The following is a 15530-nucleotide window of genomic DNA, read 5'->3' as shown; positions in this document are numbered from 1 at the left end:
GGTACTTAAGAACATACCAAAACGAACAACACTATCAACCTGTCCTTCACAGCACTAGAACAAAAGAAATCTCAGAGTTGGGGCCTTGAAACTGTGGACTCAAATCTGTAATACAAGGCTCCAGAGTAGTAGGCATGAAAAAGTGGTTTGTGGATACTTTCAGTTCTACTTCCAACAATCTGCAAAAATTGGTATGAAAGGCAAATATACATAAACAACAGAAGTAATCAAATATATGCGTATTTTAGAGGAGCCCGTATCTTCACTGGAAAACTCTTACAAGTTTATAAAATTAATGAGAAAAATGGCCAAGACCCACCACTGCAGCAGCACCTAAAGTCTTCTTGGGTGCTACTAGAAGTTTGTTCTCGCTATGTCTGGACAATGCTTTCTGGAGGACTTAAAATCCAAAATCCTTCTAAAGTCATCAAACTAGGCTGGCATTCAGTCACACTGCTAGACTATTGAGAGTGTCAAGAATATCTGCCAAGCCAGATGAATGGATCTGCCAAGAGGCAGCATACAGCTTCACTTCCCTGTCCTACCGACCAAGGCTACACACAGCACTTCTTGGAATGAATCATCCAGGCAAATAAGGTACTTCTAAACAAAACCTACAGCTTCACAGAACTAGCTGTGTTGAAGCTGGCTGGACAAGGCAGCAGCTATACCTCCAGAAGCTTACTGTTCTTAAACATCATTCAGAAGTAAGAGCATCTTTCTTTGCATTTCAATCGAGGCCTGCTTGCAAGAAGAAAGTGAAACTAACAGACCTAACTCAAAAATCCACAAATGCTAAAGAATCTAGGAACAGGAAAAGCTTCCCTCCTCCCCACCTGCTGAGAACAATTCCAGTTCTTCCTCAAACTGAAAGGCAACTAAGGGATACCAAAAACCAGCACTGTGGAGAGCTTTCAGTGTGAAGTACAAATACAGGCATGTGTGCTAGATGAGGAGCTGCTAACAACAGAGATTTCCAAACAAACACGCATGCACACTCACAGTGGAACATGCAAATGAACAGTTCAGTCAAAAGAGAAAATTAAGTTGGAAGAGAGGGCATCACAGTATTAAACTACAAGTCAAACCACTTCATATTTGACTGTTAGGTTCCCCTTTACATTTGACTCCATTCTCAGAGAAAGAATTGTCTCAAGTAGCATTTCAGAAGCTCTTTTATTCTTCACACTTTGCAAATCTTAACATTGTTGCTAACCCTCTTGTTAAATCCTTCCCTCAAAAGAATGGGACAACACGAGAGTAATTTGATGTAAAGGATATCACAATTTCTAAATTCAACTGTCTGAAACAATTCTTCAAATCACCATATACAAGTAAAGTGGCTAGAAAATAACCCCAGAGAATACAAGATAAAAATGTCCATGCCGATTCATTCTCCCTGCTGGAAAATTAAAGTCTGATGCATAATCAGGTATTTTTATGGAGAAATATAATTTATTCTCCATGCACAAACAGGAAATGGTAGAAAACAATGTAGTTTTCTTGAGGACTATAACAGAAGTAATGTTACAGGTTGGTCCAAGCTAGGAAGTCTATACAAACTGCCAAGTGCAAAAAGGGCAACAAACCACTCCAAACAGCTGCATTCATTTTTCTGAGGTCTAGTTTTCACTGCTAAATTATGTCAACATGAACAAGTTGTTTTCATAAACTTTAGTGGTATTATTACTATTTTTTCCTTCTTTCCTTCCTTCTGTATTGCATTTTATGGTACTTTTTAAATTTCCCGACCTGCAAAAATTAAGAGCTATACAAGTGCACTATAACTGTACTTACGATGCAAGAAGCAATCATATTTAAAACAGCGTCTACAGAAGAGGGTGTGAAAAGAGTGCAGGCTTTGCTCCCTCTGAACAGATTTAGCATTTGGTCCATCTATGTTTGGTGTGCATTCAGGAGGAAGTGCTCCAGGAAGCTGCTGCTCAGTAAGTTCTTTGTATCTTGAAAGGAAGAAAGAAATTGTATTTATTCAGTATAATAAAAAAAGAAGTAATTTTTTATTCCAGTACCACTCTGCGTTTTCAGTGGCAAATTAGTAGAAATTCAAGAAGTATGTCCCAGCTAGAAATGTCAATCTGTCAGTGATGTGACAAGTTATTAATTCCACATTCATTAATACAAATATAAAATTGGCTAGAAAAGAACGCATTTACTTCCTGGACCACCATTTCCTCATATATATTAATCATTAACTCCAAAAAGATTATTTTTCTTTTAAGAAAAGCTTTTATTTTACCACTTCAAAAAAATATAGATTATGAAACACATGCAAGCACCCACTTTTCAATAGTTTGAAAGCAAGGCTAAGAAACACCTCTGCGTTGTTAGACTTGGTGGGAATAGCCAATTCCATTCAAGTATCACTTGCAAAGTTGCACAAGGGCGAAAGAAACTAGCTGCAAGAGAAGCCATTCCTAACCAACAAAGCTGTCAGCTGATTTTTAATGAAATCCATTAAATATTGGTTAATTTAATTCAAATTAATCAGTATTTAATGAAGTCAAGGAATCTTTTGTTTCATAAAGCAGCACAGCAACATATCTTAAGAAATACTTTCTTACTTCTCCTTCAATTCTTCTGCTGTCCCCTTGTCTGGAAACATTGAAGAAATGGCTTCAAATATCTTGTCAGAAGGAAATCTTCGAGGTGGGTGGCTTTCTTTCTCTGTCAAAGAAGCAAACATATTTGGAAAACAGAAAGATTATATTTCTGCTCCTTTGCTACCTCTAGGAGGTGTTCAGAGAAAAGGGAACTTCGCCAAAATCCTAATAAAAAAAGAAGCAAAAGGTTTTTATTTCTAAATGACCCACAAGTTAAACTGCATTAAGTGATCTTTCCTGCTGAAAGAACTCTTTACTAGTAAAATTTGGAGAAACCATTATTTCACCAGCAGATGGAGATGGCAATTCAGAACTCTGCCTACTTTAGAATAATGATATTGCATTTTCTGAGGAGTACCAAAGCATTTATTAGGTGGATACTCAACTCATTTTTGGTGCATTTGACGGTCTCAATATGCAGATAAACAAAAATTAGCAAAAGCACCTTTCATAGTATTCTCTGTACAGCTCTTGAACTAAATGACAAGGAAATGATGAAGAAAATGGTGCTACTTTAGACCTGAACACTATCAAGTAGAAGGTTTGAATAAATTTATTGAGTGATTAAAAAACAGCGTTTTTTGGTTTTAATTTGTAAAGTCTGCAGACAGACATACCCATCCTGTTACCTTCCCGATCTTTTTGCTTGTCATCTCTTTCATCAGGATTGTCATCTCCATCATCATCATCTTCATCATCACTATATTGACCAAGTGCATTGACCAGCTCAACAAATATTTCATCATTGATAAATCCACATTCTGAAATTCAGCAAAATTGGGAGTGAACAGAAAAGCACAAGGTGTATATGAAGTATTTTTAATCCTCCCTACACTTGAATTCAATTATGTATATTGAAAACGCTGTAATTGATGAAAAACAATTTTGTGGGTTTCCCCTCTTTGTTTCAGTGTATGAACTGAGAAAATACTCAGTATTTATTTCTTAGACTGACAGAGCTGGGAAGGGGAGAAAGAAACATGCTGAAATTTCTCTGTTCCCAACTCTCTGTGCTCCAGTAAGCATAAAGAAATATCTTCTTTCTGGCTAGACTGTTTCAGAGATGTTATGCCAGAATCCCAGTTCCAACATGGTTGGGTTAAGCCAGCCTGGAAATATATGAAACAGTCTATGAAGCTGTACTTGGACAGCTAGGGAATCCCCAAAGATATTTTTGGTTGGTAGTTCCATTGCATTCACTTCCCCACTACATACCCCCTGGCAAGGTGATAAAAAAAGAACACAGTTAAATACAAAAAATTCAAGAGAAAACTGAAAGATATGCTGCATGTCTGCTTATTAGCTTATATTCTGCTATGAAATTCAGAGGGCAGCAGAGGTAGACAATAAAGCATTTCTGCAGAGAGGAAAATCATAGTTAATGTTGACAGACCGTTGTTATTTCCAAAAAATAACTGGGAACTATGTGGGAAATGTAGTGCTTATCATCATCCTTTTGAACCTGGGCTGGGGTTGGATGTCAAACTATAACTTGAAGGAAACTAATAGTTTTATTCCTATGTAGACAATGAAAACAAGCAGGTACTTAATTTGGGAGGTTTTAAACAGAACTCTTAATATACATGCACAGGTTAGCATACATTTCTCTCCCAAAAGTGCAATTACAGAGCTAATTTACAATTCTGACTCCTACATGGGAATACCTTTGGATTAGATACCCACAGCATTTACATTTAATGACAGTCACACAAGAACAGTAGTTATTGGAAGACTAAGAAAAAAGTCTTTCTACTTTCAATATATAGTTTTGAAGGATCCATAAGAACAGTAATTGCCATCATTAACATGGGACTCAAAGGCAGTGAAACAAAATCAATCATAAAGCTAGACTCAATAATAAATCAATAACAGAAGACATTTACTAGTCATGTCACCATTTTGACATAACCAGTTCTGACAAGGATGTCAGCAATCAGTAAATCTGTAAAAATATCCGAAGGCAAAACCCCATGAAACATTTCATGTTCCTCATAAAATTTAAAGGCACCAGCTATCCTGAGGACATTAGCAAGACTGCTACAGGACTGAGTAGCATTTATTATTGAACCTCAGGCTTAGCCTCCTTGAGTGGCACACGCCATATACTCAAAACTGCAGTTCTCTCAGTCACTCCAGCATTAATAGGAATATAATTAGTTTTAAGAAACAATGCCACATTTAGGGAGGAGGAAAGTGGTAGGCAATGTTTCTGTGAAGGAGGAAACAGTAGTCAGAGAAACCTTTACAACTGTTAAATTCAGGTTTCTATAAGCTAGTACTTGTTCTATGAGCAGGTACATAGAACAAGTGAAAGGCTGCTACTTCACTGAGACTTCAGCAAACTAACAGGCAAATAAAATCACATGTACTCCAGCTCCCACCCAGAAGAAGTAAACAACACCTAGGAATATATACATATATATAGTGTACCAACAGAAAGATACAACTTCGCTCTATAAGCTGACTTATAGAAAAGAGGGTTTTGAAAGAAGGTTTTTAAATAGCTGGTAATTTCCCTAAAGGAATAAAAAAAAAAAACCAAACCAAAACCCACAAGAGATTATTCTATTAAATCACATTTGCAAATATCACTATCAGAGTTTTTCATACTGCTCCTGCCACTTTCTGCTAGGCAGGATACACGTAAAGAAATTACACTATTATATTCTAAAGCTCTGAGCACAAAATTGAAGACCAAGAACTTCTCCAAGTTGCATCTAGGCATTATGATCACAAAATGGTTTGGGTTGGAAAGGACCTTAAAGCTCATCCAGTTCCAACCAGCTGCCATGGGCAGGGACACCTTCCACTGGACCACATTGCTCCAAGCCCCGTCTAACCTGGCCTTGAGCACTACCAGGGACGATGAAACACTGTATAGTTTAGTGGAAAAGTTGAAGTGTTTGATTTCCCTGTACTGCTACTATACCACTTCACAGCCTTATAAAGATGCAAAACAATTTATTTAAATAAGGAAGTCTTATATCCAATGTTTATGCAACATAGGAATTCTAGAGATACTACTGTAATAATCAAGCATCAGGCCTTAACAAGCAACACCAACAACAATTATTTATGTAGGAAGAAGTAATAAGTATACCTGAGTGTTTGGGCTCACCTCTGTCTCCATGCACTTTCCCATCATAGTTCTTGATCAGTTCTTCAATAAAGGTACCATCCTGGTCAAGCACTTCATCTCCCATATACGGAATGTTATGTAAAACGGTTTCATCCTCTACCTAGTAATAACAGTCATAATCAAACTATTTTAAATTGCATTTACAATTGAGCATTTCTGCATTGCTATTTTCACAGTTAACCAATTGGCTTCACTGCTTTAGCATATTTACCATTAACTAGATAAATAAAACAAGACCTTCATCTTTGTTCAGCAATTTTACATACTAGTGGTGACTAGCTCCAGATACTGACACTAGTACCTAACATTCAGGTTAGCAGGATGTTTCCACAAAGCTTCTGCTACTGAACCACACTAAGCTACTTAGCTTTGGGAAGCCTGCATGTGATAAGTTCATTCTCTCTGCCCTGGTTCTCTTCCACAATAATGTGCAATGGAAACCTCCCTTTCACTGCTTTGCCAGAGATAAGAAAAATATGATACAAAAAGGCTCTCAATTCAAGTTGTCTAAACAGCAAGCACAAAAACATGCCTCACAATTTAATCTGAGCTCCACTGTAATTTTTTTGTCTGTATATAGTCTAAAAGAATTAATACTCCCATGTTTTATCATTAGAATTTATGGCCCTTGATTCTCAGTTGTACCCTCCAATACTGCAAAGCCCCCTTCTATTGTTAAGAAAATAAATGTAAATGCTCCTGCTGATCATGATTCTGCAGTAGTGCAAACTATCCAAACACTGATGAATTAAAAGCAAGTAGAAAAATGTGTGGAAGAACTCTGTACATATGCTGATAAAACAGGTTATTTAAATCACTTTGGTATTATCATAATAACCTGTCAGCAAAGGTGATCATATATAAAATGCTGTGACGAAGATTTGTAATAAGCTAAGCTTTTCAAACAAATCAAATGCCTACATGAGAAATCTAACATTATGGCTTCTACACACAGTGAAGCAAATCAGAAAAAAAGGCTATACTCAGTTGCTATGTAAGAGTGACCATTATGTGGGGAGCCTATTTCAGGATTAAGTTCTCTTTATTCCATAAGAATTACTGTTCTGCTGCAGGTTGATTGCATAAACACTTTCATTTTGCCCAGAAAACATTTCTGATTACACTAATTGTATGCTTTTAAATACATCTAACACTTGTTAACTACCACAAAGAACTGGTCAGCTGAATTCAATAAACTTGGGGTGTTTTTTACAGCAAGGTTTTAGAGATAATTCAGTTCACTGAGAACTTAATTTGCAATCTAAGTTACTTGGTTTTGTTATTATTTTACTGGGGAGGGGGGCTATTTCTGGTTATTACTGCCTATTACCAATACAAAAAAGAAGGAGCTTAACTGGCAACAGATTTTTGCTGATTTATTTCCTCCATACATTTCTCCTCCCAGAACTTTATAAACTTACCATAAAATTCTGTTGAAGGGGAGACCAAGAATACATTATAGGCACAGAAGCAACAGCATTGAGAGTCTTCAGTGGGATGACTTGTTTTGGAAAATCTATATCACTGGTAACAGAGCACTGAAAAAAAAAGAGGGTGAAGTTACACTTCCACAGCAACAACAGAAACTGAAAGAAACAGAAACAGAATATCATAGAACACCACTCTATAATGTACAAAGTTCAAAGCGTTTGTCAAAATTAGCCATATCAGCCTTCGAAAAATGCATCAGATTTTTAGGGTATAACAGTAAGAATAGGTTTAGCAGGAAAAGAGACGCAAGAATTATTTCTGTGTCAATACCTTTGTTAATAGATCATGGGGGTTTTTCCCCACTTAGCAATAAGTGGCTGTGATAATATTTTAGTCAGAACATTCAACCTGCAATACAAATTATCTTTGGTATCTTAAAACAGATTTAGCACCTGTTGCTGCTAATATTCTCACTGATGTTAGAGTATTTACTCAAGCCACCAGAGAAGCAACTGAATTCCCCTGGCTCCAGAACAATACACTGCAGAAATCACTTATTATTTATGGGCTTAAAGAATTTAAATTTTACTTTAATGCCAGCAAGAGTTCTATGGAACTAAATTCTCCATATGTCTTAACTCCTGCCCTGTTTCCCCATTATGCCTGTTTATCTTTATCTTAACATCAAGCCTTTGATTATGCTCACTATTTACTAAGGAAAAATGAAAATTAACTCTTAATATGCAACTCTGGATATGCCAAAGATTTTTTTCAGCTCTAGGACTTGACTTTTATTTAGATTCAGAGGTTATATAGCCTCCAAAAGATAAACATGTCAGAGAAATACAGACAGCTTCCAAGTTATTCTTGCATCTATTCAACAGGTAACAGATACAGATCAACTTTTCTCAAGTACTTGGACAGCAGTATGAAGAACTCTGGAAGAAAAGTTACAAACAAAAGCAGACAGGAACATACAAAGCTAGGGAAAGTACAACAAAGAGGATTTGGAGGTAGGTAAACAAAGTTTAGAACAGCTATCATAGCTACCTGAAAGGAAAAAAGGAAGTGGAGACAAAAGATCTTTCTCCTTTCCAGAAGGGAAAGATGAACAGAGCTTCACATTTCTAAAGAAATACACAAAGTAATGTAACAAACAGTATACAGAGACAGTACCCCGGTAGAATGACACAAGCCAGATTTATTTCTTTTCTTTTTTAATCTGCAGCACATGAAATTAGATTTCTGCTGTGGATACCAATACTCAAGATACTGTCCTATGCTAGTGCTTTATTTCCATTTCAGGTTAATGTTTCATTTTCTAGCTAGCAGCCATCTAGCATATTCTTCACGTATTTTTAAAAGAAAAATACAAACTAAAACAATTATTGCTTTTATCTTTGGAACTGGGAAGTCTCAGCCTGACAAATGACCTATGTAAAAATGATTGTTCGGTATCAAGTCTCAGTCACATTGCCCCATTGTTTTGGGACGGAATTCAGCTTAATGCTTATGAGGTTAGCACAGAACATGTTATGGTCTCTGGCTGATGCTGACTGGACTATCCACTGGCAAAAACCTATGTTACCAGTGATGTCCTGCAGCCATCACCAAACACATGGAGGCTCTCATAAAACCTTTCTATCAGGTCACTAAACTTCTTGGCAGTGGCCTCTGAAACTCTGAAGAAATTCAGCACATTAAGAAAAAAAGAGATTATTAAAGGAATTTTTTTAATCCCCCACCATTTTTTTTTTTTTTGTCTCACTTCTCTTGCTATAAATTATGGCAATCCTAAATCAAGCAGTGGAGTTCCAATTCATGAGACAGAGCCTGGATGTGAATGCAGTAATTAGCGTGCTCTAGCAATTAAGGCAGAAAAATCAATTCAGGCAGGAAATTAACATAAAATAATAGTGAATCAAGCTAAACAACAAAGAAAATAAAGAGGAATAGTGAGGAATGATCATCTTGTAACACACATAAAAAAAACAGAAATGAAAACTGTATATATACCCTGTGTCAATTATCAGACATTCTGATCCTACAGTGCTATATAATAGGTATAGAACTGTACATGACTAGTTGCATATCCAATCATGTTTAAAAGAAAACACTTCAGCGAAGGTCATTGCCTGTTTGCATTTACACATGCATGCACACAAATGCACCTCTGTGACACACATCCCCTCAGTTCCTCAATAAAACTTTAGGAAAATCTGACAAATTTCCTTTAAGAGAAAGTGTTTTGCTTTAGGTTTGTGACGGTTTTTTACCCTGTTCACAGTAAAGTCTTTTCATTCTCATCCTATTGAACTAAGTTAGCTTTTCAGATCATTACACATGAAACATCAAACCAGCTTAGTTTGGAGAAGTGCCTAAAAAGCAACTGAGAAAGACAAGAAATTAACCTGGGTTGAACACAAAGTTGCGGTACACTTAAACCACTGCTCGAGCTACAGACATGAAAGCCAGCTTACGTGCTCAAACTGCATCACCATAATGGAAGTGGATTTCATAAATCTGATGCCCAGCCTGCTTGTGCAACACAAGGGTGCATCAACTCAACTAACTCCTTTCAGAACCTGTTAAACTACTTTAATAAAAAGAAGATTTTGTCAAGTGGGTATGTTCACAGCTTTCATGTGGTTTAGCTCAATAAGAACTAAACTGAATATTCATCTGTTCTATTGAGGGTCAAATCCAATATGAGCAAGATTAAACTCCCAGTATCAGTGAGACAGTTAATCAGTTTGATTAAAGGGTGCTGCAGTAAGACCTGAGTATTACCAAAAATAAGGGATTTTCACTTGTGTGTATTGATCCAGGCTAGGTAACCTGCTACGTATTTATTGCTTTCCAGAAGTCATATTATTGAAATAAATAACAAATAAATTCTTTAAGAGACTCATACAAAAAATATTTAGCTGCCAAATCATGCCATGCTGGAAAACATAATAAAGAAGAGGTAACTTTCCAGTAATAAACCAAAAACGTGTTAACAACCTTGTAAGTGGGATTACCACAACACATGTTAACCAACCTCCCTGGTCCCGCGCAATGAGCTCACAGAAGTCATGATGTGAACAGGCTGTATCCTACGTTGTTTCCATTCTTGATTTAAGATTTCTGTTCTTTCCAGTATCTTCTGACGATTAGAATTAAACATACTCTAAAAATTAATCACAATTGTAAATGTTACAAGTAAATCAAAGACTCTAAATTCAGCTGCTAGCATCTTAAGGAATTATAACATTTACTAAAACAATAAAACTAGATAGGATGCAAATAGTGGCCAAAACTCAAGATGCCCAAATTTTGTTGAAATGTCACCATCCCTGTCTTTGACTCAACCCATGTTTTCATGTTAGAGACCTACAGGTTTAGCATGGAATTAAATTTGAAATGGAATTGGAAAGAATATGTGGATAAAGAAGTTGCTGTACTTGCTCTCCACCATCTTTTCTGACACTTAGCATGCCTGATTCGATCACATATGAATGTATCATACCTGTTTATAAGATCAGAGTTAAGACAAGCTTTCAGTATGTTAACAAAGTATCTAACAAAACTGTTAGAGTAGGTGTTAACTGCCGGACAACTCAAACTTCAGAAGACCAGGTTTTGTATCATTTTTCAAGCAAACGGAGCCAAAAGGTGACAATACCTTTACTTCATCTGCACGTCGGAACCTCTTGAGCTGCCTCAGTCTCATGTATTCTGATTTCACACGTTTTCGCCAACAAATTGGTCCCTTCTCAGATTTTTTTCCGGTTTGACCCATGATTATCCTGCAAAAGACAATGTGACGTTAATCTTACCGGCTCTGACACCACTGCTTACAGAGCAGGTTAGAGTGAAGTTAGGTAGGATAGAGACATTCATGTAATTCCTTTAAATCCTTTCAATCAGACACTTGAAATCCCATCCCAATCCAAAGAAAATAATATATACTTGAGTCATAGACACCAGAATTTTAATTGCAAATCAGTGAAACCCTTCGTATTTGCTTTAAGCACTTCTAATGCCTCTATACAGAAAGATACCTAATTGATCTAAAAAGGACTCCTCATCAAGGGCTGTAACATTAGGACAAGAGGTGATGGGTTCAAACTGAAAGAGGGGAAGTTCAGGTTAGATATAAGGCAGAAGTTCTTTACTGTGAGGGTGGTGAGGCACTGGCACAGGTTGCCCAAAGAAGCAGTAAATGCTCCATCCCTGGCAGTGTTCAAGGTCAGGTTGGACAGAACCTTGGGTGACATGGTTTAGTGTGAGGTGTCCCCACCCATAGCAGGGAGGTTGGAACTGGGTGATCTTGGGGTTCTTTCCAACGCAAACCAGTATATGATTCTATAAATTTAGATTACCACTGCAAAGATACACACTGGAATCCTTGCAGTCTCATAAATCAGCTTCTGTACAGTTATGCTTCTGGCAGACAAACCTTCCCCTCCTTGCAGAAGGGGTCTTCTTCAGTAAGATACCAACTCCTTGAATAGAATTCTGGAGTTGACTTCAAAGGCAGAGAAGTACCCCAAAGTACAGTCCTCCTATCCAACCACTCAAGTGTCAAAAAGTTCTAGAATTCAGACAAAAAGAGTTTTGAATAAGCCAGAATAAGACAACTTGCTCTTTTCCCAAGTATCCTACAAAACCCCAAACTGTGCAGCTGACTGCACACAGAACACTGATACCAGCTTTTACTGATCACCCTCTTAGTACCAAGTGCTTCATTTTAATGTTACAGGACTGTTGGCAACATGGTTGTATTTTTACATTATAATCCAAATGTATTGCTAGAATATGCCAATCTGCTCAGCATTTTTCAAGCTCCATGACCGTATGCTGTGACTATGCTGGCAGCGACTATTTTGACAGCATCCTGAAACAAAACCACAACATCCAAGACTGGCTTCCTCTCAAGAGCTGTACTATAACAATCCACAGTATTTCACTGAATAGCTCAAAATAGCATTCATGATAGCCATTGTGGACTGAAAGGCTGAAATGCTGAGTTGCCCAAGGTTAATACATTCTCAAACAATCATAATCGATTTGAGCACAGAAACACAGAATCAACCAGGTTGGAAAAGAGCTTTAAGATCACCAAATCCAACTGTTAACCCACACAACTGCCAACTCCACCACTAAAGCATGTCACTGAGGGCCTTGTCTACATGGTTTGTGAACACTTCCAGGGATGATGATTCCAGCACTGCCCTGGGCAGCCTGTTCCAATGCCTGACCACCCTTTCAGTAAAGAAGTTTTCCTAATATCCAATCTAAACCTCCCCTGGCACAATCTGGGGCTGTTCCCTCTTGTCCTATAACTTGTTACTTGGGAGAAGAGACCAGCCAGAGGAATAAGGTCTCCCCAGAGCCTTCTCTTCTCCAGACTAAACCCCCCAGAGGTTCCTCAGCTGTTCCTTATCAAACTGGTGCTCAAGACCCCTCACCAGCTCCACTGCCCTTCTCTGGACCTTCTCCAGCACCTCAATGTCTCTCTCGTAGTGAGGGGCCCAGAACTGAACACAGTATTTGAGGTGCAGCCTCACCAGTGCCCAGTATAGAGGAATGATCACTTTCTTGGCCCTGCTGGCCACACTAGTGCTGATATAGGCCAGGATGCCATCGGCCTTCTTGGCTGCCTGAGCACAAGCTGGCTTATGTTCAGCCAGCTGTTGACCAGCACCCCCAGGTTCTTTTCAACCAAGCAGCTTTCCAGTCACTCTTCCCCAAGCCTGAATCATTGTGGCCCAAATGCAGGACCCAGCACTTGCCTTGGTGAACCTCATACAGTTGGCCACAGCCCATCGATCCAACCTGTCCAGATTCCTCAAACAATTATACCCCTTCTAATCATCAAGGTAGGTAAAGATGAACTAAGGTGTCTTTTTCAGGCTGGAGTCAAATGCCCAGTGCTTTCTCCCCTGCCCCACACCACACCTCCCCAGCAGCCATGTGTACAACTTTATCCAAGTTATTGAAAGCTCTTTGCTGCTGTAGGCAGAGCTCTATTTTCAGCAGTTTTGTACAAGTCAAAATGGCGTTCTATCACACTTTATGATGATGGGAGGGGGGATCAATAACAAACCTGTTTATTCTCAATACAGGTTCATTTACACTGAACAAAATGTAATAATAGTCTATGAGAGCCTGACACCCATTCTTATGCCAGGCAATAAACAGTATTTTGTAAGAAAAACTGTTGGGGTTTTAGATTTGAAATGAGAATGAATTAACAAACAAATGGCAGAACTGCCACCCCAAATGATGGCAAGTACCCTTCAAGGAAAAAAAATACAAAAATAAGCTTCACCTAATGCCTGAAGCACCTAACTAGGCAGAGGGGAGGGACAAAGAACAATCAGAGGGAGGTAAATCTACAGCAGTATTAAAACACAATTGCTCTGCTTCCATGCCTCAAGGCAGCAAGTTGAACCAACCTCTGTCTCATTTGCCACAGCACCAGTGGTAACAAGAGATAAAAAATATAGATTAAAAATATCTTCCACCATTCATGTTGGAGCACAGTGAAGACAATCGGTGAATCTAAGTACACTACAGTATTGACTAGAGAACAGCATCAAAGCATTATGTAGTGCAGGAAATGCATTATATGCTAAACTAAGCAAAGCAAAAATATGGAAAAACATCCCAGTTACTGGATATAAATTGGAAATCGAGTAAGTATTGTTAAATAACAGAAAGACAGAATTTCAGTTTAAGTAATACAAAACAGAACATCAAAATCACTTCAGTTACGGTTCAGCCAAAAGACATGGACAAAGTACCAATGAACGCAAAAGATAAATGAAAGCTCAGCTGACAATACTGAATCCCATAAAAACAAAGAACAGATTATGTTACTTACTCCCATACTGTAACAACCACAGCCCCTCTTATTCTAGTTTCCTGAAGAATAACAAATGACTCAGGCATATAAAAAAAAAACAAAACTTTCTTAACCAAAATTAAATTGCCAGATAAGCTCTGCTCATCAAAATCAGGTCCATATGGAAATCATACATAATTAGATTAAAACCAACAAAACAAACAGAATTCCCATCTTTCTTTCATACAACTGAAATGCAGTTCCCAGAAGATACCGCAAGCAAGGATTTAAGACCTGAAACATATCCACATTGAACAAACAAATCCAATCTATTCCATTTGTCAGTAATGAACATCATTGTTACCTGCTGTATTAAAAAGGTGAGTAAAATAATATCTCACAAGAAGTTAAAAACTTTCTTTTAAAACAACATAACTTATGCACAGTCAGGTCATTTATCTGAAAACAAATGAGACTTACAAGAACACTCTCCTCTTGCACTAGTTTCAAACTGCTATCTGGGGCACAACACAAACAACAATTTAACCTTCAAGGCACCAAGTAATAAAACACAGAGAACGAAAAGATGCACTGTTGCTTTTGGCAAGTTATAGCAAGAAAAGGTTCTTCGAAGTAAAGTAATAATGTTAATGAGCAACAGCCAGTGGGATACACATAGTACATTAAATCAAATACGCATAAAATTAGAAATGGCCTCTTCCATGGCAAGTCCATATTAAGAGAGAAAGCACTGAATGGGAAGGAAGTATATGCATGTATTAGTTAAAGAAAAATTACAGATAAGGAAAAAGCAAAGTGTCCTGGATGCAGGTTTGTAAAACATTAATCTTGAAAAATCCCTGAAATGTATTAATGAACTCTGAATTTGAGCAGCAGATTTTTTAAACTAAATGATCCGTATTTGCATGTTTAGGACAGTTTGGGTTGGAAGGGACCTTAAAGCTCATCCAATTCCAACCCCCTGCCATGGACAGGGATGCCTTCCACTAGACCAGGTTGCTCCAAGCCCTGTCCAACCTGGCCTTGAACGCTGCCAGGGGTGGGGCAGCCACAGCTTCTCTGGGCAACCTGTGCCAGGGCCTCACCACCCTCACAGGGAAGAATTTCTTCCTTATATCTCATCTCAATGTCCCCTCTGTCTTATGCAAGACATTAGTATTTTGTAAGAAAAACTGCTGGGTTTTTAGATTTGAAATGAGAATCTAAAGCCATTCCCCCCGGTCCTGTCACTACAGGCTGTTGTCACAAGCCCCTCTCCAGATTTGTAGGCAACATCACCAAAGGAGAATTACAGTATTATTAACACATGTACTGTGGTAAGAGGCAATTGTTTTTCTGTCCTTAATCTCAGAAGAGTATGGAGGGAAAAAAACAAGCAAACACAAGACAGAAAGGGGGTGGGGGGAAGGTAGCAGGAAGAGAACAGCATATGCCTAGCAGACAGTTAATTCTCACAGTGCAATCGATCTCTAATCTTCACATT

The 15530-nt window shown here is 38.0% G+C and overlaps 1 protein-coding gene across 11 annotated transcripts in view; it reads right to left on the bottom strand.

Moving 5' to 3' along the window:
- EZH2 (enhancer of zeste 2 polycomb repressive complex 2 subunit) overlaps positions 1–15530 on the bottom strand; it is a 52497-nt gene that overhangs the window by 18470 nt on the left and 18497 nt on the right. For 5 of the 11 annotated variants that reach the window (XM_065665636.1, XM_065665644.1, XM_065665643.1 and 2 more), the window contains exons 2-8: positions 10859–10982; positions 10235–10363; positions 7182–7298; positions 5722–5860; positions 3239–3382; positions 2583–2685; positions 1798–1961 (exon numbers count right to left, since the gene is read on the bottom strand). In XM_065665636.1, the coding sequence (XP_065521708.1) occupies positions 1798–1961; positions 2583–2685; positions 3239–3382; positions 5722–5860; positions 7182–7298; positions 10235–10363; positions 10859–10982 (920 nt within the window). Of the gene's footprint in view, positions 1–1797; positions 1962–2582; positions 2686–3238; positions 3383–5721; positions 5861–7181; positions 7299–8241; positions 8344–10234; positions 10364–10858; positions 10983–15530 lie in introns of those variants that run through there. The other 6 variants (XM_065665637.1, XM_065665639.1, XM_065665638.1 and 3 more) reach the window with 6 other exon arrangements.

The sequence above is a fragment of the Lathamus discolor genome, chromosome 2, assembly GCF_037157495.1.
Source record: "Lathamus discolor isolate bLatDis1 chromosome 2, bLatDis1.hap1, whole genome shotgun sequence".
NCBI lineage: Eukaryota > Metazoa > Chordata > Aves > Psittaciformes > Psittacidae > Lathamus > Lathamus discolor.
The sequence above is the reverse complement of the archived record's forward strand: the minus strand, read 5'-3'. Positions and strand labels throughout refer to the sequence as shown.